Here is a 22,706-nt window from a genome sequence, read left to right on the forward strand (position 1 = left end):
CAGACTAGGTGAAAAATCTGTCGATGTGTCCTGTAAGTCACTCTGGATACGAGCGTTTGCTAAATGACTAAAATGTAAATGTACTTACAGTAGGAAATAGAAACTGGTAGGTCCAGCGAGTCAAATACCTCTCACTTCCGCTGTGCTACACCTGCCTACCAAATACCAGGGACATTTTATCAGCACTTCATATGCAGTATCATCCAGAGTTTCAGTTGTGAAATCCAGAGTCAAAGGTGAATGAAGCAATAATGAGTTTGATAAAGGCTGTGGAAATCAACTGCACAGACAGACTTGAAGGCTGCATTCAGTTTCCAAGTGGGGAATGATCCATCTGAGGAAAGTTCAAACTGTCATACTCAAATGAAAAAGCCCCCCAGGCACTTGTCATGTTTTTGAGTGAGCAGCCCCTCAGGGTAAAGGTAAGAGACACACACAGGACAGAGCAGAACAAGTATCTTGTGTTGGACTCCAGACTGTTCCTCACTGCTCAAACATGCACTGCATGGTGCCAGCGGTGTTCACCAGACAGGCAGATTAAAATCAATTAGCTTTAGCCACTGGTAAGCCTGGGTTACCGACGGTACACTCAGTGACTAGCCTCTTCTATACACAACATGGAAACGCTTTCTAGTACACAACATAACACCGGGGCAGGAGAGGGTCACTGCTGTCGACTTGGTAGAACGAGATACAGGAGTGTTCACTGGTGGCACTGAGTCTGGGGCTTGGGATGGGAGTAACCTGGAGGCCAATTCACCACCACAAGTGCCATACCTTTGACACAATGCAACTTGTCTAAAGTACTCCCTCCCTGTGAATTCTTTGTTTACCGTCACTTCAAAACTACGTAATTGTAAAAGTGGGTGTGGGTCCTGCTAAAACAGGTCTGTGATATCATCTACAGTTTAGCAGAACTAAGTATAGCAAGATAATGCGAACACACCTTTGGGTGAGTCTTTGGTTTCATGTGCACGTCACTAAACAACAATTATGCCAGGGTTTCTCTATTCTGATTGATGTTCTTTAAAGAGGAGTCTTGTTGGCTAGCACAGAGAAGATGCCAGGCCTGGATATGAACATGTCTGTTTATGCGCCATGCTCAGCTCACACTCCTCACCTTTCCCCCTGGTTACTACAGAACCAGGTTTTACACAGGCCTTTTTCCTGGAAGTCAGCGACAAGATTCATTGGAGCAGAACTTTTTTTGTGCTAATGCAGAGGGAATGGCATGATTCAATCTGCAGATGTACTTCATCTCAACTTGCTTCTGGCTGAACTTTAATGCAGAAAAACACACACATCCACTGCTGTGGTTGTAGCAGAATGGTCTGGGTATGATTCACACATGAAAATCTCTCACTTGTGGCAATTTAGCTCTGAACTTTCCATAGCCTTTGTGAGTGTTCTTTTTTTTGCTGATGCCCTGTAATGTTTTCAAGCACACTCCCCTTCGTGAGGAGGACTGTGGCTGATGGACACCCGTCATGCCGCCTGCCCCGACACACACCCATTGAATAAAGAGAGGAATGCCATGGAAAGCCTCTCCCTGTGTTAAATGTGGAATTACATTCTCAACATTCTAACACTAATCACGCGCAGTGACTTCATCAAGTAAAATTGCCATCACTAGGGTGATGAGGACATATAAAACAATAACAGAATAGATAAGAATGGGGTGTTGTTGAAGGGAGATAAGTGACTAAGATCTTCCTAGGTTGTGTGAGACTTCTATTACCATCTAATACTGAGCTGCAGGTTACTCCCTCTTAAAAGGAAAACTTGACCGTGTTTATATTTAGCCTAACATATCTCCAATACATCTCTGGAATTTCAATGTCATTATGAATTTAACCTTTTACGCAAGGGACATAATTATTTTATCAAGGTTCTTTATATGCTATCCTAAAAACGACCATACCACATATCTGGCAGCTATTGTTACTACTGTACTTGGTACAGTAGCCATGGTTGTGTCAGTTGTGTGGCTTCAGAGTGCACTGGCTCCACTTCACTCCCTCTCAACAGCATCCTCTGAGTATCATGTTACTGGTGTTATCACTATACAGATTGCTGTAGGGAGTCAGACCCCCCTCACCACATCCCCTACACAGACCATATTAACTAGTGCTGTACACACCTTTTCTATACTGTCCATACACAGTGCTCTCAGTAATTATTGGAACAGCATTTGTTATTATTTTGGCTCTGTACTCCAGCGCTTGGAAGTTAGACAGTGACTCAGGAGTTAAAGTGCAGACTGTCAGCCTTCATTTGAGGATATTTTCATCCATATCAGGTGAACCATTTAGAAACTAAAGCAGTTTTTGTAAATAGTCCCCCCATTTTGAAAGGGACCAAATGTATTGGGACACACATTTACTTATATATAGTCATTAAAAAGTAGTCAACATTTTGTATTTGGTCCCATATTCCTAGCACGCAATGATTACATCTGGCTTGTGACTACAAACTTTTTGGATGCATTTACTTTTTGTTTTGTGCCCCCCAAAAATTATTAATGGTAAAATACTATGTTTTAAAACACTTACGTTAATGTGGATACTACCATGATTACGGATAGTCCTGAATGAATTGTGAATAATGATTATTGAGGAAGTTCGGACAAATATCACCCCTCCAAAAATTTAAAAATGAAACGCTAACATCCAGTTATTCTAATGGTGAGAGGTTAGCATGTCATCATTACTTGTAATGGTATCTATCGAACAACATTTCCAGTAGATGTTGGAACATTGCTGGGGGGGGGGGGGGGGGGGGGGAGTTGCTTCCTTTCAGCCACAAGAGCATTAATGAGGTCGGGCGATCAGGCCTGGCTCACAGCTGGCGTTCCAATTCAGCCCAAAGGTGTTCGATGGGGTTGAGGTCAGGGCTATGTGCAGGCCAGTGAAGTACTTCCACATCAATCTCGATAACCCATTTCTGTATAGACCTCACTTTATGCATGGGAGCATTTGTCATGCTGAAACAGAAAAGGGCCTTCCCCAAACTGTTGCCACAAAGTTAGAAGCACAAAATCTTCTACAACGCCATTCTATGCTGTAGCATTAAGATTTCCCTTCACTGGAACTAAGGGGCATAGCCCGAACCATGAAAAACAGCCCCAGACCATAATTCCACCTCCACCAAACTTTACAGTTGGCACTATTTATTCGAACAGGTAACGTTCTCCTGACTGCCAGATGGTGAAGCGTGATTCATCACTCCAGAGAACGCTTTTCCACTGCTCCAGAGTCCAATGGTGGCAAGCTTTACACCCCTCCAACTGACGCTTACCATTGCGCATGGAGATCTTAGGCTTGCGTGTGGCTGCTCAGCCATGGAAACCCATTTCATGAAGCTCCTGATGAACAGTTATTGTGCTAATGTTGCTTCCAGAGGCAGTTTGGAAATCGGTAGTTAGGACAGAATTTTTTACCCGCTACGTGCTTCAGCGGTTCTGTTCTGTGTGCTTGTGTGGCCTACCAATTTGCAGCTGAGCCGTTGTTGCTCCAAGACATTTCACAATAACAGTACTTACAGTTTGACCAGAGCAGCTCTAGTATGGCAGAAAATTGACGAACTGACTTGTTGGAAAGTTTGCACCCTATGACAGTTGAGTCACTGAGCACTTCAGTACGGGCCATTCTACTGCCAATGTTTGACTATGGAGATTGCATGGCTGTGTTCAATTTTAATACACCCGCCAGCAACGGATGTTGTTGAAATCATTGAATAGCTTAGAAATGCTTAGCTTAGAAATGTCCTTGTTTTTGAAAGAAAAAATGTGCTTTTGTCCATTAAAATAACATCAAATTGATAAGAAATACAGTGTAGACATTGTTAATGTTGTAAATGGATACTGTAGCTGGAAACGTCAGATTTTTTATGGAATATCTACATACAGCGGCCCATTGTCAGCAACCATCACTCCTGTGTTCCAATGGCACGTTGTTAGCTAATCCAAGTTGATCATTTTAAAAGGCTAATCGATCATTCGAAAACCATTTTGCAATTGTTAGCATAGCGGAAAACTATTGTTCTGATTAAAGAAGCAATAAAACTGGCCTTTAGAAAAGTTGAGTATATGGAGCACCAGCATTTGTAGTTTCGATTACAGGCTCAAAATGGTCAGACACAAATACATTTCTTCTGAAACTCATCTGTCTATTCTTGTTCTGAGAAATGAAGGCTATTCCATGTGAGAAATTAGCAAGAAACTGAAGATCTTGTACAACGCTGTGTACTTCTCTTTTCACAAAACAGCGTAAACTGTCTCTAACCAGAATAGAAAGAGGAGTGGGAGGCCCTGGTGCACAACTGAGCAGGAGGACAAGTACATTATAGTGTCTAGTTTGAGAAACAGACGCCTCACAAGTTCTCACCTGGCAGCTTCATTAAATAGTACCCGCAAAACACCAGTCTCAACGTCAACAGTGAAGAGGCGACCAAGGCATAGTTGCAAAGTAAAAGCCATACCTCAGACCGTCCAATAAAAAGAAGAGATTAAGATGGGCAAAAGACAGACAGACACTGGACAAAGGAACTCTACCTATAACGCCAGCATCTCGGAGTCACCTAATGGGCCTCTGTACATGTTTCCAGCTACAAAAGTAATTTATAACATTAACAATGTCTACACTGTATTTCTGAAAAATGTGATGTTATTTTAAATGGACAAAAAAAAAAAGTGCTTTTCTTTCAAAAACAAGGACATTTATAAGGGACCCCAAACTTTTCAACGGTAGTATGTATGTAAGTTGAAGTCGGAAGAATACATACACTTAGGTTGGAGTCAATAAAACTTGTTCTTCAACCACTCCACAACTTTCTTGTTAACAAACTATAGTTTTGGGAAGTCGGTTAGGACATCTACTTTGTGCATGACACAATACATTTTTCCAACAATTGTTTACAGACAGATTATTTCACTGTAAATCACAATTCCAGTGGGTGAGAAGTTTACATCCACTAAGTTGACTGTGTCTTTAAACAGCTTGGAAAATTCCAGAAAATTATTTCATGGCTTTAGAAGTGTCTGATAGGCTAGTTGACATCATTTCAGTCCATTGGAGGTGTACCTGTGGATGCATTTCAAGGCCTACCTTCAAGCTCAGTGCCGCTTTGCTTGACATCATGGGGAAATCAAAAGAAATCAGCCAAGACCCCAGAAAAAAAATTGTAGACCACCACAAGTCTGGTTCATCCTTGGGAGCAAGTTCCAAATGCCTGAAGGTACCACGCTCATCTATACAAACAATAGTACGTAAGTATAAACATCATGGGACCACGCAGCCGTCATACTGCTCAGGAAGGAGATGCGTTCTGTCTCCTAGAGATGAACGTATTGTGGTGCGAAAAGTGAAAATCAGTCCCAGAACAACAGCAAAGGACCTTGTGAAGATGCTGGAGGAGACAGGTACAAAAGTATCTATATCCACAGTAAAACGAGTCCTACATCGACATAACCTGAAAAGCCGCTCAGCAAGGAAGAAGCCACTGCTCCGAATCCGCCATAAAATAAACCAGACAACTGTTTGCAACTGCACATGGTGACAAAGATCGTACTTTTTGGAGAAATGTCCTCTCGGATGAAACAAAAGTAGAACTGTTTGGCCATAATGACCATCGTTACGTTTGGAGGAAAAATGGGGATACTTGCAAGCCAAAGAACACCATCCCAACCATGAAGCACGGGATGGCAGCATCATGCTGTAGAGGTGCTTTGCTGCAGGAGGGACTGGTGCACTTCACAAAATAGATGGCATCATGAGGGAGGAAAATTATGTGGATATATTGAAGCAACATCTCAAGACATCAGTCAGGAAGTTAAAGCTTGGTCGCAAATGGGTCTTCCAAATGGACAATGACCCCAAGCATACTTCCAAAGTAGTTGCAAAATGGCTTAAGGACAACAAAGTCAAGATATTGGAGTGGCCATCACAAAGCCCTGACCTCAATCCTATAGAAAATGTGTGGGCAGAACTGAAAAAGTGTGTGCGAGCAAGGAGGCCTACAAACCTGACTCAGTTACACCAGCTCTGTCAGGAGGAATGGGCCAAAATTCACCCAACTTATTGTGGGAAACGTGTGGAAGGCTACCCGAAACGTTTGACCCAAGTTAAACAATTTAAAGGCAATGCTACCAAATACTAATTGAGTGCATGTAAACTTCCTACCCACTTGGAATGTAATGAAAGAAATAAAAGCTGAAATAAATCATTCTCTCTACTATTATTCTGACATTTCACATTCTTAAAATAAAGTGGTGATCCTAACTGACCTAAGACAGGGAATTTTTACGAGGATTAAATGGCAGGAATTGTAAACTGAGTTTAAATGTATTTGGCTAAGGTGTATGTAAACTTCTGACTTCAACTGTATGTGTGCATACACACACATATAACGCTATCCCAGACTCTGACAATGCTCATTCTGACAAAGCTCATTTCCATATTTCTTATTGGTCTGTGTGTATTGTTAATGTGTTTCTAGATATTACTGCACTGTTGGAGCTAGAAACATCAGCATTTTGCTGCACCTGCAATAATGTCTGCAAATCTCTGTACGAGACCAATAAACTTTGCTTTGATTTTAAGACTTCTGAACCACTGAGGTAGTCACAGGAAAGTTTACCACTGCTTTGTCAAGTTGATCACATGCAATTTTTTTGTAATATCCTGTTGCAATGACAAGTCTCCACAGCTCATTCAAAGTCTAAAGCCATCTCAGGCAGTGGTTTTACACACACAGCTCTTACAGAGAGCAGAAAATGCTCAGAAAGGAGAAACAGACCGAAAGACATGGCAATTGATGTTTCAATTCAATAGAAATGTCTAAGTATTTAAAGGATGTCAACATGAGCCAGTCAGTCACCCAGTGACACTCGTCTGTTTCAGCTAAAACAGCAACTGAGAAAACCACAATGCTCGAAACAAGAGAACAAGCAACAGTGAAGCTTTCATCAGACAAACTCCACCAGATTACATCTGTGTGTAACTTCCTCCAGAACTGCAACTTCATGCATGTTGCTTCTTGTGATTCAGGAGAAAAGTTCTACACAATAGAGCCTATAGAAAACATCATTAGTGTTTTTCATATAAAGAAAAACAAGAGGAATGGCCAAATGTATATATAATGTTTCCACAGCAGCTAAATTAGATGGCTACTGTCCTACATTCTCCAAAAATGTAGCCTACTACTTGTCCAAAATTATTGTGGTCTGTTTTGTCCCTGGACTGTTTGTCTGTGAACTGTTTGTGCCATGGCCCTGCACACTAAGAACAGCAGAACCATGAGGAAATAGACACAATTGAAAACAAGAGGGGAGTTGGGGGCAGCAAGCACATGAAAGGTTGCAGAGAACAAACACAATGGAGAGTTACAGGTACAGTGCAAACAGCAGGGAGGGGGAATGGGGCAGGGGGGTTGAGTGGGGCTTGGGTTGAGAGCAACAGTCCTGGGAAACACTTCCAGCTTTTCCCCACCCATTCAAAATGCCCAATAATTAAATCTACCAGTGTTAGCGGGGTAAAACATTTTTTGTGGCAATGGTCGTAGGCGGGAAGGGGGTTGTGAGTTTGGCTGAAAAATCAGTCCAGCAGAGAGAAAAATTGCCGTTTTTCAGCAAATTTCCTGCAACTCTACATATTTTGCCATGGCTATTTCTGTGTTCTTATGCTCAAAGATAACAAAACCAACAGGGACTCCAATCGGGGCCCCTGGGCATGTACCCTGCATGCCCTGTCAAAAATACTTCTAAATTCATCATTAGGGAATTTTCATATCTCCTTGACTGTCTAAATTTTATTTTGGTTATTTCTAGTTCTTAAAAATATGACATTATTTCAATATATATATATATATGCCAACTATATTTTTCTACACACTTTCTGTCTGGGTTAAGTCATTTAAGTTTACACTGAAGCCTTTTTCTATCCCGAAAATGTGTGTGTGGGTGGGTGCAACAATTTAGCAGTGGAAGTATAAATGGTAGGGTATAAATCTTACCTCAATATTAGATTGCATTTGTGTTTACACAGAAAGCAATCAGATTGGTATCAGATATACCAAATAATTGGCAAAATATCTAAATTAGGCCACCTGTGTAAACACAGCCAATGAAATCTAAAATGATGTTGGTGGCAACAATTCCTTCTTTTCAGTGACAGTTAAGAAAACTCTGTCAAACCACTGGGTGGAGGTATGAGACAGGCACAGTCAAGCCTGTTGTGAGTTCAGGTATAAATCCAAGATACACGAAAGATTGTTCAGGTTCAGATGGCTTGGGGCACTGTGGCTACATTAACACAGGCAGCGCAATTCGGATCTTTTTTCACCAATTGGTATTTTGACCAATCAGATCATTGATTGGACAAAAGTTCAGAAATGGGCTGCCTGTGTTAACGGAGCCTTAAATTAGCAATCAAGTGAATAATTACATAAACCAAGGTGTACAGACAATTTGACAGCATCAACAAGAACACTTGGATCTCATGTTTATAGGTACAGGCCAGCATAAATTGCATACATGATTTATCGTTTGTCTAAATAAAGTGAATTGAGGCCTAATTGAATCAAATGATTGATTCCTAGCCAATAGCCTAGTGTGAATTGACCGGTAATGGGAGACATACAGAAAGTAGCCTATTACACTTACCTAAATCAATGCAGTTGGTCAATAAATCAGTGTTAGTCGAATTGTGTCCGTACACCGGCAGATCCAACACCGGGGCTCTCCCGATGAATAGCCTATCACAAGTAAAAAACTCACAGACAGTACTAAAAGAGCGCAGGACCAGAAAACACTCCACCCCTTGCGCGCAAGTCGCCTCCAAAAATACAGAAAAAATGAGGTTTTCAATGTCCGTTCTTTCTGCTCACATGTATCGCAGCCTTCTCTGAGAGCAATTCGCGCTACTATGTTGTCAATGTGAAAAGCCTCTGGGTCTGAAAAGACTTCTGAAATGTACTCCTATTGCTGGGTATTGGATACAGAAGTGATTTAACACCACCTGTGGTCACCCATATAATGGCTCATAGTGCCACGTGCTGTTATGAAAATAAAGGTATGAGCGCGCTGGGCGTGTCGGGGATACTGGAAGGGTGGGTGATAATTGAGATATTACATAGGGTAATGGCTAGAAGAGATCCAGCTTTTGTCAAATGAATGCCAAAAGGTGCGTTTTAGCTAACCCTAACTATTTTTTCTAACCTTAACCCAAGTCTCATAACCTGCTGCGTAAATTCGTCTATTCTGCTACGAAAATTCAAATCAGACTTTAATTTGACAATAACTGGATCATTCTAGCCGTGACCAGGCCATAGGGCCTTGCACATTTGTCTTAGTGCGCCATCTGCAGATAATACATAGCATTACAAAATTCAACTGATCCATAGGGATCCCAAAATACAATAGGCCTAAATATGCCTACGACATCACACATGCCATCCAGCCATAGGATAACCTTGAAGAACCCTTTTGGCTTCAGGTAGAACCTTTTTAGCTTCCATGTAGAACCCTTTCCACAGAGGAACCAAAAATGGTTATCCTATGGGGACAGCCAAAGAACCCTTTTGGAACCCTTTTAAGAGTGTAGGAAAGCAAAACATGACAAACACTATTATGAGAATTGCAAACTTTTCTCAAAACTAACCTCCCCCTTGGCTGCAGGGACAATGGATACGCTGGCAATCCCCTGGAGAACAAAGAATGTCCAAAGTGATTGGCCACTAGATAATTAAAGATGCGTTCCAGATCGAGGTTAGTTTGACTTTTAGCCATTAGTTCTGAAAGTAGGGCACACGAGCCAAAACAGACCCCCGAAAAATTGTGCACAATTGTGTATAACGTCATCCATTTTGTATGATATGTTACATCCTGCTTTTTTTTGTGTGTGCATGACATGTTACAAATTCCAAATTGTACAATATGTTCAGAATTTGTAAGTGCATTTGTACAATATGTTACTAATTTGTGTAAGTGCTTAAGGTCCCATTCTACAGTGTCTTGAACGCTTTTCTTGAGCCGCCTACTGTAATGGTTAGTGAAATTACTTTCAGAGTGGTTGCAGATCCCACTTTTCTGGACCCCTCTTCCCAACAGCCAAAGGTCCCGAAGCTTCTGCTCATGTGCGGGATTCTCTACTTTAGTTTACAGGCTACTCTGGCAATTGGTGCATAATTTAATAAAGTTAGATGAAAAATGAATCAATGTCTACAAGTTCCCATAATGATAGTATGCCTATTCTACATAACAGAACTGAATATAATAGCATAGTGTAATCTCAGCATCCCTAGCCGAGTCCTCAGAGCATGCGCAGACCAGCTGACTGGTGTGTTTATGGACATATTCAGTCTCTCCCTATCCAAGTCTACTGGCCAAAGTTGGCCACCATTGCTCCTGTACCCAAGAACGCAAAGTTAACTGAAATAAATTACTATCGCCCTGTAGCACTCACTTCTGTCATCATGAAGTGCTTTGAGAGACTAGTCAAGGATCATATCACCTCCACCTTACCTGACACCCTAGACCCACTTCAAGCTGCTTACCGCCCCAATAGGTCCACAAATTATGCAATTGCCATCACACTGCACACTGCTCTATCCCATCTGGACAAGAGGAATACCTATGTAAGAATGCTGTTCATTGACTACAGCTCAGCATTCAACACCATAATACCCTCCAAGCTCATCATTAAGCTTGAGGCCCTGGGTCTCAACCCCACCCTGTGCAATTGGGTTCTGGTCTTCTTGAGCCGCCCCCAGGTGGTGAAGGTAGGAAACAACATCTCCACTTTGCCGATGCTCATCACTGGTGCCCCACAAGGGTGTGTTCTCAGCCCCTTCCTGTACTCCCTGTTCACCCTTGACTGCGTGGCCATGCACGCCTCCAACTCAATCATCAAGTTTGCAGACGACCAAACAGTAGTAGGCTTGATTACCAACAATGACGAGACACCCTACAGGGAGGAGGTGAGGGCTCTCGGAGTGTGGTGTCAGGAAAATAACCTCCCACTCAACAAAACAAAGGAGATGATCGTGGACTTCAGGAAACAGCAGAGGGAGCACCCCCCTATCCACATCGACAGGACAGCAGTGGAGAAGGGGGAAAGTTTTAAGTTCTTCAGCTAACATATCACTGACAAACTGTCAGGTCCACCCACACAGACAGTGTGGTGAAGAAGGCGCAACAGCGAAATTTGACTTTGCACCTAAAACCATCACAAACTTTTACAGACGCAGAATTGAGAGCATCCTGTCGGGCTGTATCACTGCCTGGTACTGCAACTGCACCACCAGGACACCTACAGCACCCGATGTCACAGGAAGGCCAAAAAGATCATCAAGGACAACAACCACCCGAGCCACTGTCTGTTCACCCCACTACCATCCAGAAGGCGAGGTCAATACAGGTGCATCAAAGCTGGGACCGAGAGACTGAAAAACAGCTTCTATCTCAAGGCATCAGACTGTTAAACAGCCATCACTAGCACAGAGAGGCTGCTGCCTGCATACTGACTTGAAATCATTGGTCACTTTAATAATGCCACTTTAATAATGTTTACATATCTTGCATTACTCATCTCATATGTATATACTGTATTCTATTCTATTGCATCTTAGCCTATGCCACTGACATTGCTCATCCACATATTTATATATTCTTATTCCATTCCTTCCTTAGATTTGTGTGTATTAGGTATTTGTTGTGGAATCTTTAGATATTACTTGTTAGATATTGCTGCACTGCATTTCACTACGCTCACAGTAACATCTGCTAACCATGTTATGTGACCGATAACACGAATTCAAAACAACACTGTAGGCTACTTCGAAACAACACTATGACTCAAGAAGATCTAAATGCATATCCCCATAAAACTGAGACTCTGTGTTTAAAGTAGAGTCCCGCACATGCGCAGAAGCTTCGGGACCTTTAGATGTCTGGAAGAAGGGTTCAGAACAGTTGTATCCGTAGCCTCTGCCAATTCATTTTGGCAGGGAAATTATCTCTAGCAATTTGCTGTAGGCCTAACGAGCTAGGCGACAGGGGATATGGCTGAGACATGCATATGTTTCCAAAACGCAGTCTACTCAGACATGAGTCCCATTTGCGTTTTCAGAAACGTCATTTGCAATTGCAAAATCATTGCAACATGAAATCAACTACGTACACGTTAACGGAAATAAACGCTGCAAAAAACTAGAGAATGTCCAACTGTATTTAGCAACATGAGATAACAGTCACGTTCCTTTACTCAGCCATTGCTGATGGATGCCAGATCTTATAACACCTGGATAGGCATTTTACGTATCAGCTAAGCACGTGATGGTCGTGTTTCTCTCATCAGACGTTGCTGACCCATGCCAGTTCTTACAACGCCTTGATAGGAATTTTAGATATCAGCTCATCACATCGTATGTTATAACAATCTGGTGCCCGGCAGCACTGTTGATGACGTGGCACCCATTGGTTGATCCACGCAACTCCTGAGCAGGGAACACGGCCACTTTGTAAGAAGAGGAAATGGAGCGCCAGCTATAGTCACATGTGCTGATGGTTGTCTCTGTGTTCATGATCACACTTTGGAATAAAATAGTCCTCCTAGAATAGGCCTACACATTTGTGGGAAATCTGCCTTTTAAGAGAGCAGAAACAGACTCTAAACTCATATTTATGAAGGAACTAGAGGTAGGCCTAGCTCAGGGCTCTCCAACCCTGTTCCTGCAGAGCTACTGTTCTATTGGTTTTCACTCCAACCCTAATCTAGCGCAGCTGAATCTAATAATTAGCTGGTTGATAAAGCGAATCGGGTTACTTCCAAATGGGGTTGGAGTGAACACCTTCAGGAGTGTAGCTCTCCAGGAACAGGGTCGGAGAGCCCTGGCCAAGCTACTTCACAAACGTCAAACCGCTCGGGAATCAATTCGAGTCACACATCAAAACCGTTTTATGACTTGATATGGTTTATTTGAATTACATAATGTATGTGTATCATAGATTGAAGAACAGTGGTTGGTATTAAATGAAATATATTATGTTTAATCTGATACATGGTTAAAACCCTGTACAATCATATGTTGTGGCTAGAAAAGGTATGTTGCATTTTGACAATACCGTTAATGAACAAAGCAGAGAAACATTTAATTTGGCAACATAATGATAGGGTAAGGGATAGGGTTCGGGTAAGTACATAAAATTGTTTAGTTGTTTCGTATTGACTTACAAACGTATATTTGCCATTGGTTACACTTGTATGCAGACCTTCGATTCACTGTTTTAATGTATACTGTATGTCAAAGCAAATTGGTTAATTTTTAAAGCGACAGATTATAGAAACAGTAGTAAACAAACACAGTTTGCAGTAGAATTGAGCTATCAAATCAAATGTACAGTAGCCTAAGGAATCAATCTTCTGGTCCATCTTACTGTTCACGCCTTTCTTTCTGAAATGTTTGAACACCATTGTGGGTTTTGATGTTGTAGTTGACAAGCAGGATACGTTTCAGAAAAGATATGTGCTCCAAAGTGAAGCAATGGCTTCTCTTTGCTATCCCTTAGGTCATGGCCTAAAAATGTCAGTAGTTCCACTGAATTGATACAATTGGTGTAGCTCCACTTCTGCTCTGTCAAGACATTCCGTGTTGCATTCACTTGGGGGTTAACGTCAACATACCTCCTCCTCCTCTTCTCCACCATCACATTCAACTTCCACTATAACACTCAACACCTCCTCTGTTCCCAACAGAAATACAAGCTGCACAAATGGCTGGCTGAATCATTACATGTGAGATTAATTAAAGATGTAAGTAGCGAACAATAACACACTGAAGGACATGAAGACGTTGCCTTGATTGTATTAGTACTCTATGCAGCAGAGCAAACAATCTTGAACAAATGGAGAGTCAGCAGAACTATTCTGTAACCAAGCAACAAATATTTGAAGCCATTCTTTGGAATAATAAAGTAAATGATCCATTCATGTATATTGGACGGTCATATCAGTGCTGTAGCCTCGGCACACCCAGGACGTTATTATTGATCTGAAATCAAAGTGTAGGAAGACATTTAAAAGGCAACATTCATTCTGTCTACGTTATAGAGAACATAACATTCTCAGACATTTGTGTCTGTGACGGCACTTGGGTGACAAAGTGTAGCAGGTGCATGCTAAGCCGAACACATAGAAGTAGCTGAACTGTACTGAAGGAATGTCATTTTAGTTGTAGTCAATGAGGACAAAGTTCTTTCTTTATACTGTACCTGGAACAGTATCATCAGCATTCATTCTATCCATTCAAGCAGTGTCTGTGAAAATCACTCCAAGACTATTCAGTGATGGACCACATGCTGGGGGTGAGGTGTCAAACCACACAGTGTTCCTACCTCCAGACTAGCTGCACAATGGTCAACAGCTGTGGTCACTGGCTGATGTGAACATGCAGACCTGACTAAACCAGGTTGGTGACAGTGGGTGTTGGGGTAAGGGGTTGATCATATGGCTGCTGGAATGATCTGATGTGCTGGTTTATCTAATAGTCATGTGTCCACTACAGTCCATGTGGTTGTGGAGTGGACAGGTAGAGTGAAGCAGTTACACTGGTGTCACATAGTTCCCCGGGAAAGTCCCAAAGGCATGTGTCCTTTCTGACGTACCTAAGGAAAGAGCAGAGCACATTGTAAACCAAAAGTTCCCTCCTACTTTACATCATATAGCCAAGACAGCCCTGGTCCATTCATCTGACTACATAAGTAATACTTGTAATATCATTTGATGCCCGATAGGGGGCACACTTGTATTTCATTTGACTTAACTTAAAAGTGGCAATCAGCTGCCGAAACAATAACAAAGTGTCCTCCCCAGCACATTCTGCTAAAAAGCTGAGGGGTGGGGCTGGAGAAATGTAAGCACTCTAAAATTCATAGACAGAGCTATGGATGCAAGGACAGACCATCCATGAAATAAACACAGTTTACCCATGTTTTGAGGCTATTTAGTGTTTGTTTACATTTTAGTTTGTTTACAAACATTTGTGTAAAACAAGCTTATATTTTGGGTGCTGATGGGGTATGATAGTTGAACTAAGCTCATGAGGCATTTATAAGTTACATTCTTCAAGAATCAATGGGTACATATCCTTAATTTATAAAGTCCCAAAATAGATGTAGCTACTGCAGATTGCCCCTTTCAAGTCTTGTGTAAATGTCTTACCTACAAACCAGCCATCATCACACTTCTCCATCACTTGTACGATGTCCCCCTCTCTCAGTTCCAGCTCATCTCTGTTCTGTGGGTTGTAGTTGTAAACTGCTTTGTATCTGAGTGAGAGCACAGGCCAGGGTTTGGGATTTGATTTTTGGCAAGGTGAGTAGACTGTGGCAATGAAAAATGAGATAAACAGTACCTCAATCACGTTATATAAAATCACATTTTCATTGACAAAAACATTTGACTCACGGTTGGCGTTGCACTACTGTTGAGCCAGCATTGTTGGTAGTTCTTGTTTTGGGGATGTTGTTCGGGGCTGCTCCTCCCCTGTGTGCAGATGGGGACATCTGATTGGACGGTGAATCAGCTCTGCCAATGGAGTTGTGCAGAGCCGGTTGTGCTCCTCCCCAGGGGTTGTTCTGGGGGGTGGGGGAGGCAGGCCATGAAGTGGGGTGTGGCCAGTGATTGGGTGCTTCTTTGGATAGTGAGGGCTGGATGGATGAACGTGAATGGGAAGCTACTGTCCCATGGGGTATGGGTGAGGACGGCTTCAGGGGGGAAAATCCTGGTTCAGGGCTGCGGGAGGAGGGGGTCAGACTCCGAGGCGAGCGGGTCAAAGGAGAGCAGGGTGAGTGTAGAGGGCGCCCTGGACTCATTGGCTCTGGGGATGTGGATGACATGGGGCAAACTGGGTAGTCGTCAGAGGATGATTTGGTGCGGGGCAACTTGTTAACCTGGACGTAGTTGGTGGGGAAGATGCCACTCCTGGTAGTCCCTGGGACCCGGCCCTCCAACCACCTGTCATCCACACGCCTGGTTACACTGATCACCTCGCCCTGAGATAGAGGAGCAGGGACATCATGGTTCATGACAAAAGTACCATAACTCTCACGTAATACATTCAAACCTCAGGTAATTGTCACTATCTATGTAATTATGAATACAGCTGTGTATCAACCACAAAGAAGAAAACACAGGCAGTGTGAGAGAGACACAGTAGAGGGGATACTTTGAATGATTAAAATATTCTAAAAGAACAGTCAACATCCTTAAGCTAAAGATGAGAGAGTATTACTATTAATCCCAATTTGGAAATTGTTTTATCACAGCATGCATCAATGACTTACAATTACAGGACACGCAACAATCACCAACACATGATAAAAAACAAGATACAGAAAGGCACATGTACCATAGTATCCCAAAAAGAATAGTCTGATTCAAGTGCTGTTTTCTAACCTACTCTGGGGAAGAAAAAAACAGGCAACAACATTTTCCAATAGGAAGACCTCATAAAACAGTTAATCAATTACACTCATTAAAAAGGCTGTGTGTAGAAATGACCGTCTAAACCTCTATGTGGAACTGGGCAGGATGGACCTACAACTGAAGCTGCTCCTGTGTTGCATTACTGTGCTGTGGTGTGTCATGGTCCTGTCATGATGTTTTTACTTGCAGCCTTTTATGAACATGTCCTGCATTGATTCCAGGCTGCAACATGTAGCACTGGCTTTCTTCATGATTTAATACAGGTATTAGGGTGTTAAAGATAGAATACATAGTAGGATGCTCACTTTACGGAAGGACAGCTCAACAGGCAGGTCTGCATTGAAGGTGAACAGAGCCACTGCTTGTCCGTAATCCAGCACCTGGATGGTGGGAGACTTGATGGGTGTGGGCTTCTCTGTAGGAGGGACAATCTGGGCCGGAAATGAGTGAGGTTCAGAATGACATGTGGAGCGCATCACATAAATCGACACTGAGGTTAGTTGGATGCACACCCACCTCCACATAGGTTGTGGGGAAGATACCGGCTCTCCCATGATGCTCTCCTTCAAACCAGTTGGCGTCTACCTGCCTGAGGATGTAAACAATGTCTCCCTTCTGTAGAGACAGTTCCCTAGGAAGAGGAGGAGAAAAGTCAGACTGTGGCTCGAGGGACATGCATTAGATTAATTGAAGAGCTCAGCTTTACTAACTCGATATTAACATTATTGGGCTTTCTGAGAAAATCAGTTTGGTCAAATTAGGTTTGACTGGCCTAAATGTGATATAATTACATTGAGTGTGTTTCTTTTCACTGACAATACAGTTAAACGGACATGTGAGAGGGAATGGTTTGCAGCCGATCAGCAGGAATTATAACTCACTTGGGTGACTGAGCCTGGAAATTGAACTTGGCTCTTGCTGCTTTCATCTGCACAAACAAACAAAAGAAGTGTATTGGCGAGATGTGAAAGTCTGCTTCTCACAAGGGCACAGGCCTGTTCCAGCTTGCAGTTGTTGATAGTTATAGCAAGATCCTAATCAGGGTAGCTAAAAGAAAACAAAATGTTCATATATACAGATTATTTTCAGACCACAATACATAAAGCACTAAAACCTTCCGATGAACCTCACTCCTCAAAGATCAGAGATACATTTTTAAAATGTTTTCACATTGTGTACAGTATACCAGGTATGTATAGTAATTGCATATCCCAACACCAAGAAGGAGAAAGACATCTACCTGCTTCTCCGGTCTTTTGGGTGGGAACTCCATGACTTCAGGTGCAGGGGAGAGGCGTTCTATTGTAGAACAGCATGGAGACATGGAGAGTAACAGAGATGAGAGTGAGGAAACAAGACACAGGTCAAAAGAGTGGAGCAGAATCACAAGGTTTATCAGGAAATTGTATAGCCTCCCAATCCAGCTTTTGATGCTTTAAGAGTAATTATATCAAGTCGGTGGGAAGATATGTAAAGATTGAATGAACCCTCTCCAGTTCAATGTATGTTCTTCTAAAGAAGCCAAACCTTTGGGCTGGTTCTCAGACTAATCTCCAAGAAAAACAGTTGGATAAAGCTGATCTATAATCAACGTTTCCGGCCCGCAGTCCCTTTTCTGTGCTACCTCCCCACCCATACACTACAGCTCTTTCCATGCTAAAAGTAAGAAACATCTCCTCTCACTAACCCATATCAGTTTTATATCAAATTCATTCATACAGATCAGGAAAGTCTGCAGGAAATGACAAGGAATCACAAGACTTCAACAGTAGTCCCAATTACTGTATTACTGTATTCCGTTAGTAGAGGCTGTTTTTCCATGAAGTGTCACTGATTAGATTTTAAACGTTACCCACTATTAAAATGAATCAATTCCAACTACAGCATTCAAGTACACAGCAGTATTATACCTAACCTACTGTTACTAGTCTTTACTGGGCCATTTTACTGAGACTGCTTGTAGAGTGGCCTAGCCTTAGCACTACTCTTTCTGAATAAAAGGTTTTCATGTATGGATTGGATCCAGGATCAACTCCTACATAGCCTTACCATGTGTGGGACTAGGGTCTGCCCTCTGAGCAACAGCTGTTGTGGGGACAATGGGACGATGGAGAGGTTGCTTTGCTCCAGTCAAAGAGCTGGAAAAAATTACAGGAAAAGAGAACAGGTTTACTGTCTGACTGTATGCTCCCACAAACTCCAGTCAATTAGATGTTTCCCAACATTAACAGCCCACATGGTGGAGCTCCACACTGTATAAGGACAGGGTACTGTGTGCAGTAGTATATACATTTGTCATGCAGATTTGGCCTTTGGCCACAGCTGCTGGTTTGCATATAAAGATCAAACAAAGTTGAGAGAGCGAGAATTACTCTGGGGACCTTCTGTCTTTGGAGAACTTATAGTCATCATCATAGTCGCTGACTTTATTACCATGTGTAAATGACAGGGAAACATCATGCAGGGTTCTCCAATAAATGTGAAGTTAAAAGACATAGCAGCATGAGCAAATCAGTATCATTATTAAACAAACATGTATCTGAGAAAGTGCATTAGATCAGTAAACAGCTGTCCACTGTCTGAACCAGATAAACACAGTCACAGAAAGGCATCACACCTGCCTGTTGATCCAGTCAGAGTCTGGCAGCTGGCTGTGTCTGCCTGCAGCCAAGCAGGAGGCCTGGACAACAGGAAGCCGTAAAAACCTGCCATATTCTTACTGTTGTATGTTTCCATTTTACATCTCCTTAGCAACCGTCTCAGTAACCGGACTCTAAGGTCTCGAGGTAGGAAGGAGGTCACTTGGCCAAAACACATGAGCTCAGTTTAGCAAACAACAACTAGGAGAGATCTGTCCAAGAATGTATTACACAGTAGGCAATTAATTAGCTGAACTTCAATTTGTTTGAAAGGTATGTAGCTCAACTATTAAGTATTCTATAAGAGTGTCTACTAGGCAGCAAGACTAACTTTGCTATGTTTTCTCATTTCTAACTGATAGGGAACCAACGACTGTAAAGACTAACGTATTGCAACAGTTGTGTGATGGACAAGTGCATGTATCCATAGTGGATGAAGAAATGTGTAACTGGATTAAGAACGTGGGAGTTGGGCTCAGAGGAGGTCTGGTATGTGGCCTCCAGCCAGCCTGGGGCTCAACCATTAACCTGGCATGTCCTGGTGTTACCTCCCTCTGCATTTCACACTGGCTTCATGCTGAACATGAACCGCACAAGCTGGGATCATTTTGGAGAATATCTTTAGAAAGTCACAAGCTTTTGAATTGCATTATCTTTAAAAACGGTATTGTTACTGTAGGGCGGTTATTTCACATGCCTGCAAAAATGCATTGACTGCAATAATTTGAATCATGGCTTAGACTTGCTTCATCTCTCTGCACTGGTCATCAAGCCGCAGTCTAGCTAGACTCTTCAATGACCAACCTGCCAGTGCACAGACACAGATACAAGCCTGGGGAAGTGGGTCCCAGCTGTTAGTATCAAGACAACAGCAATCCAAATGGTTGTAAACAGACTTGTAGCTGCTTAGTCACTGAAGAGGCATCAGTCATCCAACTGTAATGCGCAAGCAATAGTCTCAATACCATTGACATACATGTATCTTATAGAAACAACGTGTGGATTTTCTACTCATACCCAAGTGGTGTGTTGTGTCAGAAATGATGCACACAGGTCAATAGTGCATTATCTGTAGCCTCTGTGGGACAATAAAGTTGTAAAAAAAAAATGTATGGTCTAAAAACAAAGCACACTTCATGTCAGTGAGACCAACTGCCAGATTTGATCTTTGTCCAAAACAAAATATTGTCTGGATAAGGAAGCTTAAGAAATTATTTAAAAAAGGCTAAAAGATTTGCTTAGTCAATCCCTTCTGTCATGAACAGATTTGTCAGAGCAAATGAAATAATGGTGCGTGAATCAGTTGATGTTGACATGGTTTTGGGGACGCAACTATAGTTAGAGGATACAACAATGAACAGTATAATAACTGTTTCCTGTATCGACAACAATTCCTGTACATATTTCTCAACATCAGAAAAGTGATGCAGCTACACCCAATGACCTACCCTGTACAACTTGAGACATCGTTTTACTGAAGGGATAAAACCATTGTATGTACAATCACACCAACAGACAAAGCAACAACGTTGTCCCATTACTCACCTGTTGTCCTGTGTTGTCCCTGTCCCTGCAGCAGTTCCTGGATCAGCGTTCCTGGCACCCTGGAAGCAGAGATCACATTGAAGGCTGTTCTCTTTTGGAGAAAATCTCACAGCTACTCAGACAGAGCAGAGGTGGTGACCACTCCCAAATAAGCCAGAGGGAGAGAGAACTCCCCTGGGTCCTACACTCCATTGAATACAATGACATGGTTGGTAACAGTATCTTTCTGTGGCATCTTTGATTGAGGAGTGGCAGTATACAACCACATACAGCTGATTAGATGAGGTGCAAATTAAGGTTGTGAAGAGAATCAGCATCAACTTTTGAAGAGTGAAATGAAATCCTTCAATTCAGCATTAAAAGCATACAAGGCATACAGTGTTGCGAACAGTTAAGTTCTTCATTGAATTGAACTTCTGTTTCTACGGAAAGCGTGAGGGAAAAGCATAACAAATGCTTATTGGATTTGCAGTCTGATTTAGGTTTGTGGGGGGTTTAGATTTGTAGGCGTGTGATTTGAGGCAGACACATCCAAGTGCAAGGCAGGCAGGTCCTGTGGGTAGCAGGGTCACAGGGCAGTGTCGGGGTTGGCATGCAGGGCCGTCTGTCTTTCAAACAGTCCTCACAGGAGGGGGAGATGGGGAGATAATAGGGAGGTATGGTATTGACATTATCCATGCAAGCAACCAGACCTCCTCTCAGTGTATTTCTAGAGGAGTGTGAGAGTGAGGAGAGGGTTACAGGCAGGGTAGCAGGGAGGAGGGTTGCTTCAGCAGAGTCACAAGGGGGGCCTCAGTACCTCACCCCGGCCTCGCCGCGTCTGCTTCTTCTGGGAAAGCCTCCTCTCCAGGCCCTGGATGTCCGAGTCCAGCTCAGCCTCAAAACAGCTCAGCTCAGAGAGCAGAGACTCCTGGTCAATGCAGCATGGTGGTTGGAAGGAATGAATTAATCAAATTTCCAACTAAATACAGTAACTCATGGTGGCCACATACTTTCATGCTCCTGGCATGATTCAATCTGTCCATGCTAACTTTTCCTTTTTCTTTGCTAGCTCATTAAAACAATCACTGCCTTTGGCCATCATGGTGGAGGTTATGACAACTATCATATCACTGTGAGCACTCACCTCGAAGGCGGAGGGCTTAGACGGCTTCTCTATGGGGGACCAGGGTTTCTCTGTGGGTCTGTGCTGTGGCGGCTGCTGGGCCAGCTGTATGGGAGGCTGCTGGGCCAGCTGTATGGGAGGCTGCTGGGCCAGCTGTATGGGAGGCTGCTGGGGCTTCTGGGCTGGCTGACCCTGAAGCTGGGAAACACAAACATATAGACTATAGACTCTGAGCACACAGTCATACAGGGAGACCTGAGAGTTGGTCATATAGATAGATAACAGTTGGTCATAGTAGATGTATTGAACAGTAAACGACTGTATTGGTTATTTATAGCTTTCCCATTTGATCCAACTGATATCTAACTCTTCTAAAAGTTCTTAAACCCTGCAGTTTGATTTACAGTAAAGCATGATCATAGTTTGTGATACATACAAAACCTGTACTTTTTATGTGAGCCCAGCCAAACACAGAAGTGCGTTCCTGTAGACTCCTTTATAGTCAGTCAATCTGATTCACTTCATTAACTCTACATCCACATAAACAATTTAACAGTCAGATGAAACAGAACTCATTCCCTCATTAAAGGCTCAATGCAGACATTTTTATATCAATATCAAAAAATTTGGGGTAACAATTAAAGGTCCATGTCACCAGGCAGGCCAAAACTCCAACCGAAACAGGCTGAAATTTCAGGTGGTCTTTTCAAACAGCTCTTACACTAAAAAGACATTATCATTATTTTCACAATTTCACAGGATTATTCCAACCTTAAAGTGTGGAAATATATATAAAACACAGGAAAATCACATTCTTGACTGCACTGGGTCTTTAAATACCTTACTATAATAGTTTTCCAATAAAATTGACAAAAAGCTATTTCTCAAGCAATAATTTTGCTAGGACTGTCTGGGAGTGGGGACGGAAAACTAAAA

At 42.4% G+C, this 22,706-nt stretch overlaps 2 protein-coding genes across 9 annotated transcripts in view; both read right to left on the reverse strand.

The window, feature by feature from the left end:
• The window catches only part of LOC129826315 (PDZ and LIM domain protein 2-like), a 56,037-nt gene extending 46,970 nt beyond the window's left edge, over positions 1-9,067 (reverse strand). For 2 of the 3 annotated variants that reach the window (XM_055886897.1, XM_055886895.1), the window contains exon 1: positions 8,660-9,065. The gene's annotated coding sequence lies outside the window, so the exon portion shown is untranslated. Of the gene's footprint in view, positions 1-8,659 lie in introns of all 3 variants that reach the window. The other variant, XM_055886896.1, reaches the window with a different exon arrangement.
• Positions 9,068-12,951: 3,884 nt separating this feature from the next.
• Positions 12,952-22,706, reverse strand: part of LOC129826316 (vinexin-like) — a 41,926-nt gene continuing 32,171 nt past the window's right edge. For 4 of the 6 annotated variants that reach the window (XM_055886900.1, XM_055886901.1, XM_055886904.1 and 1 more), the window contains 11 exons: positions 21,792-21,968; positions 21,465-21,575; positions 20,666-20,724; positions 18,531-18,619; positions 17,722-17,780; positions 17,363-17,409; positions 16,998-17,112; positions 16,787-16,912; positions 15,462-16,048; positions 15,216-15,322; positions 12,952-14,659 (listed from right to left, as the gene is read on the reverse strand). In XM_055886900.1, coding sequence (XP_055742875.1) covers positions 14,598-14,659; positions 15,216-15,322; positions 15,462-16,048; positions 16,787-16,912; positions 16,998-17,112; positions 17,363-17,409; positions 17,722-17,780; positions 18,531-18,619; positions 20,666-20,724; positions 21,465-21,575; positions 21,792-21,968 — 1,539 coding nt within the window. In that variant the 3' untranslated portion in view covers positions 12,952-14,597. The remainder of the gene's footprint in view (positions 14,660-15,215; positions 15,323-15,461; positions 16,049-16,786; positions 16,913-16,997; positions 17,113-17,362; positions 17,410-17,721; positions 17,781-18,530; positions 18,620-20,665; positions 20,725-21,464; positions 21,576-21,791; positions 21,969-22,706) is intronic. The other 2 variants (XM_055886902.1, XM_055886903.1) reach the window with 2 other exon arrangements.

This window comes from Salvelinus fontinalis, chromosome 28 (assembly GCF_029448725.1).
Source record: "Salvelinus fontinalis isolate EN_2023a chromosome 28, ASM2944872v1, whole genome shotgun sequence".
Lineage (NCBI taxonomy): Eukaryota > Metazoa > Chordata > Actinopteri > Salmoniformes > Salmonidae > Salvelinus > Salvelinus fontinalis.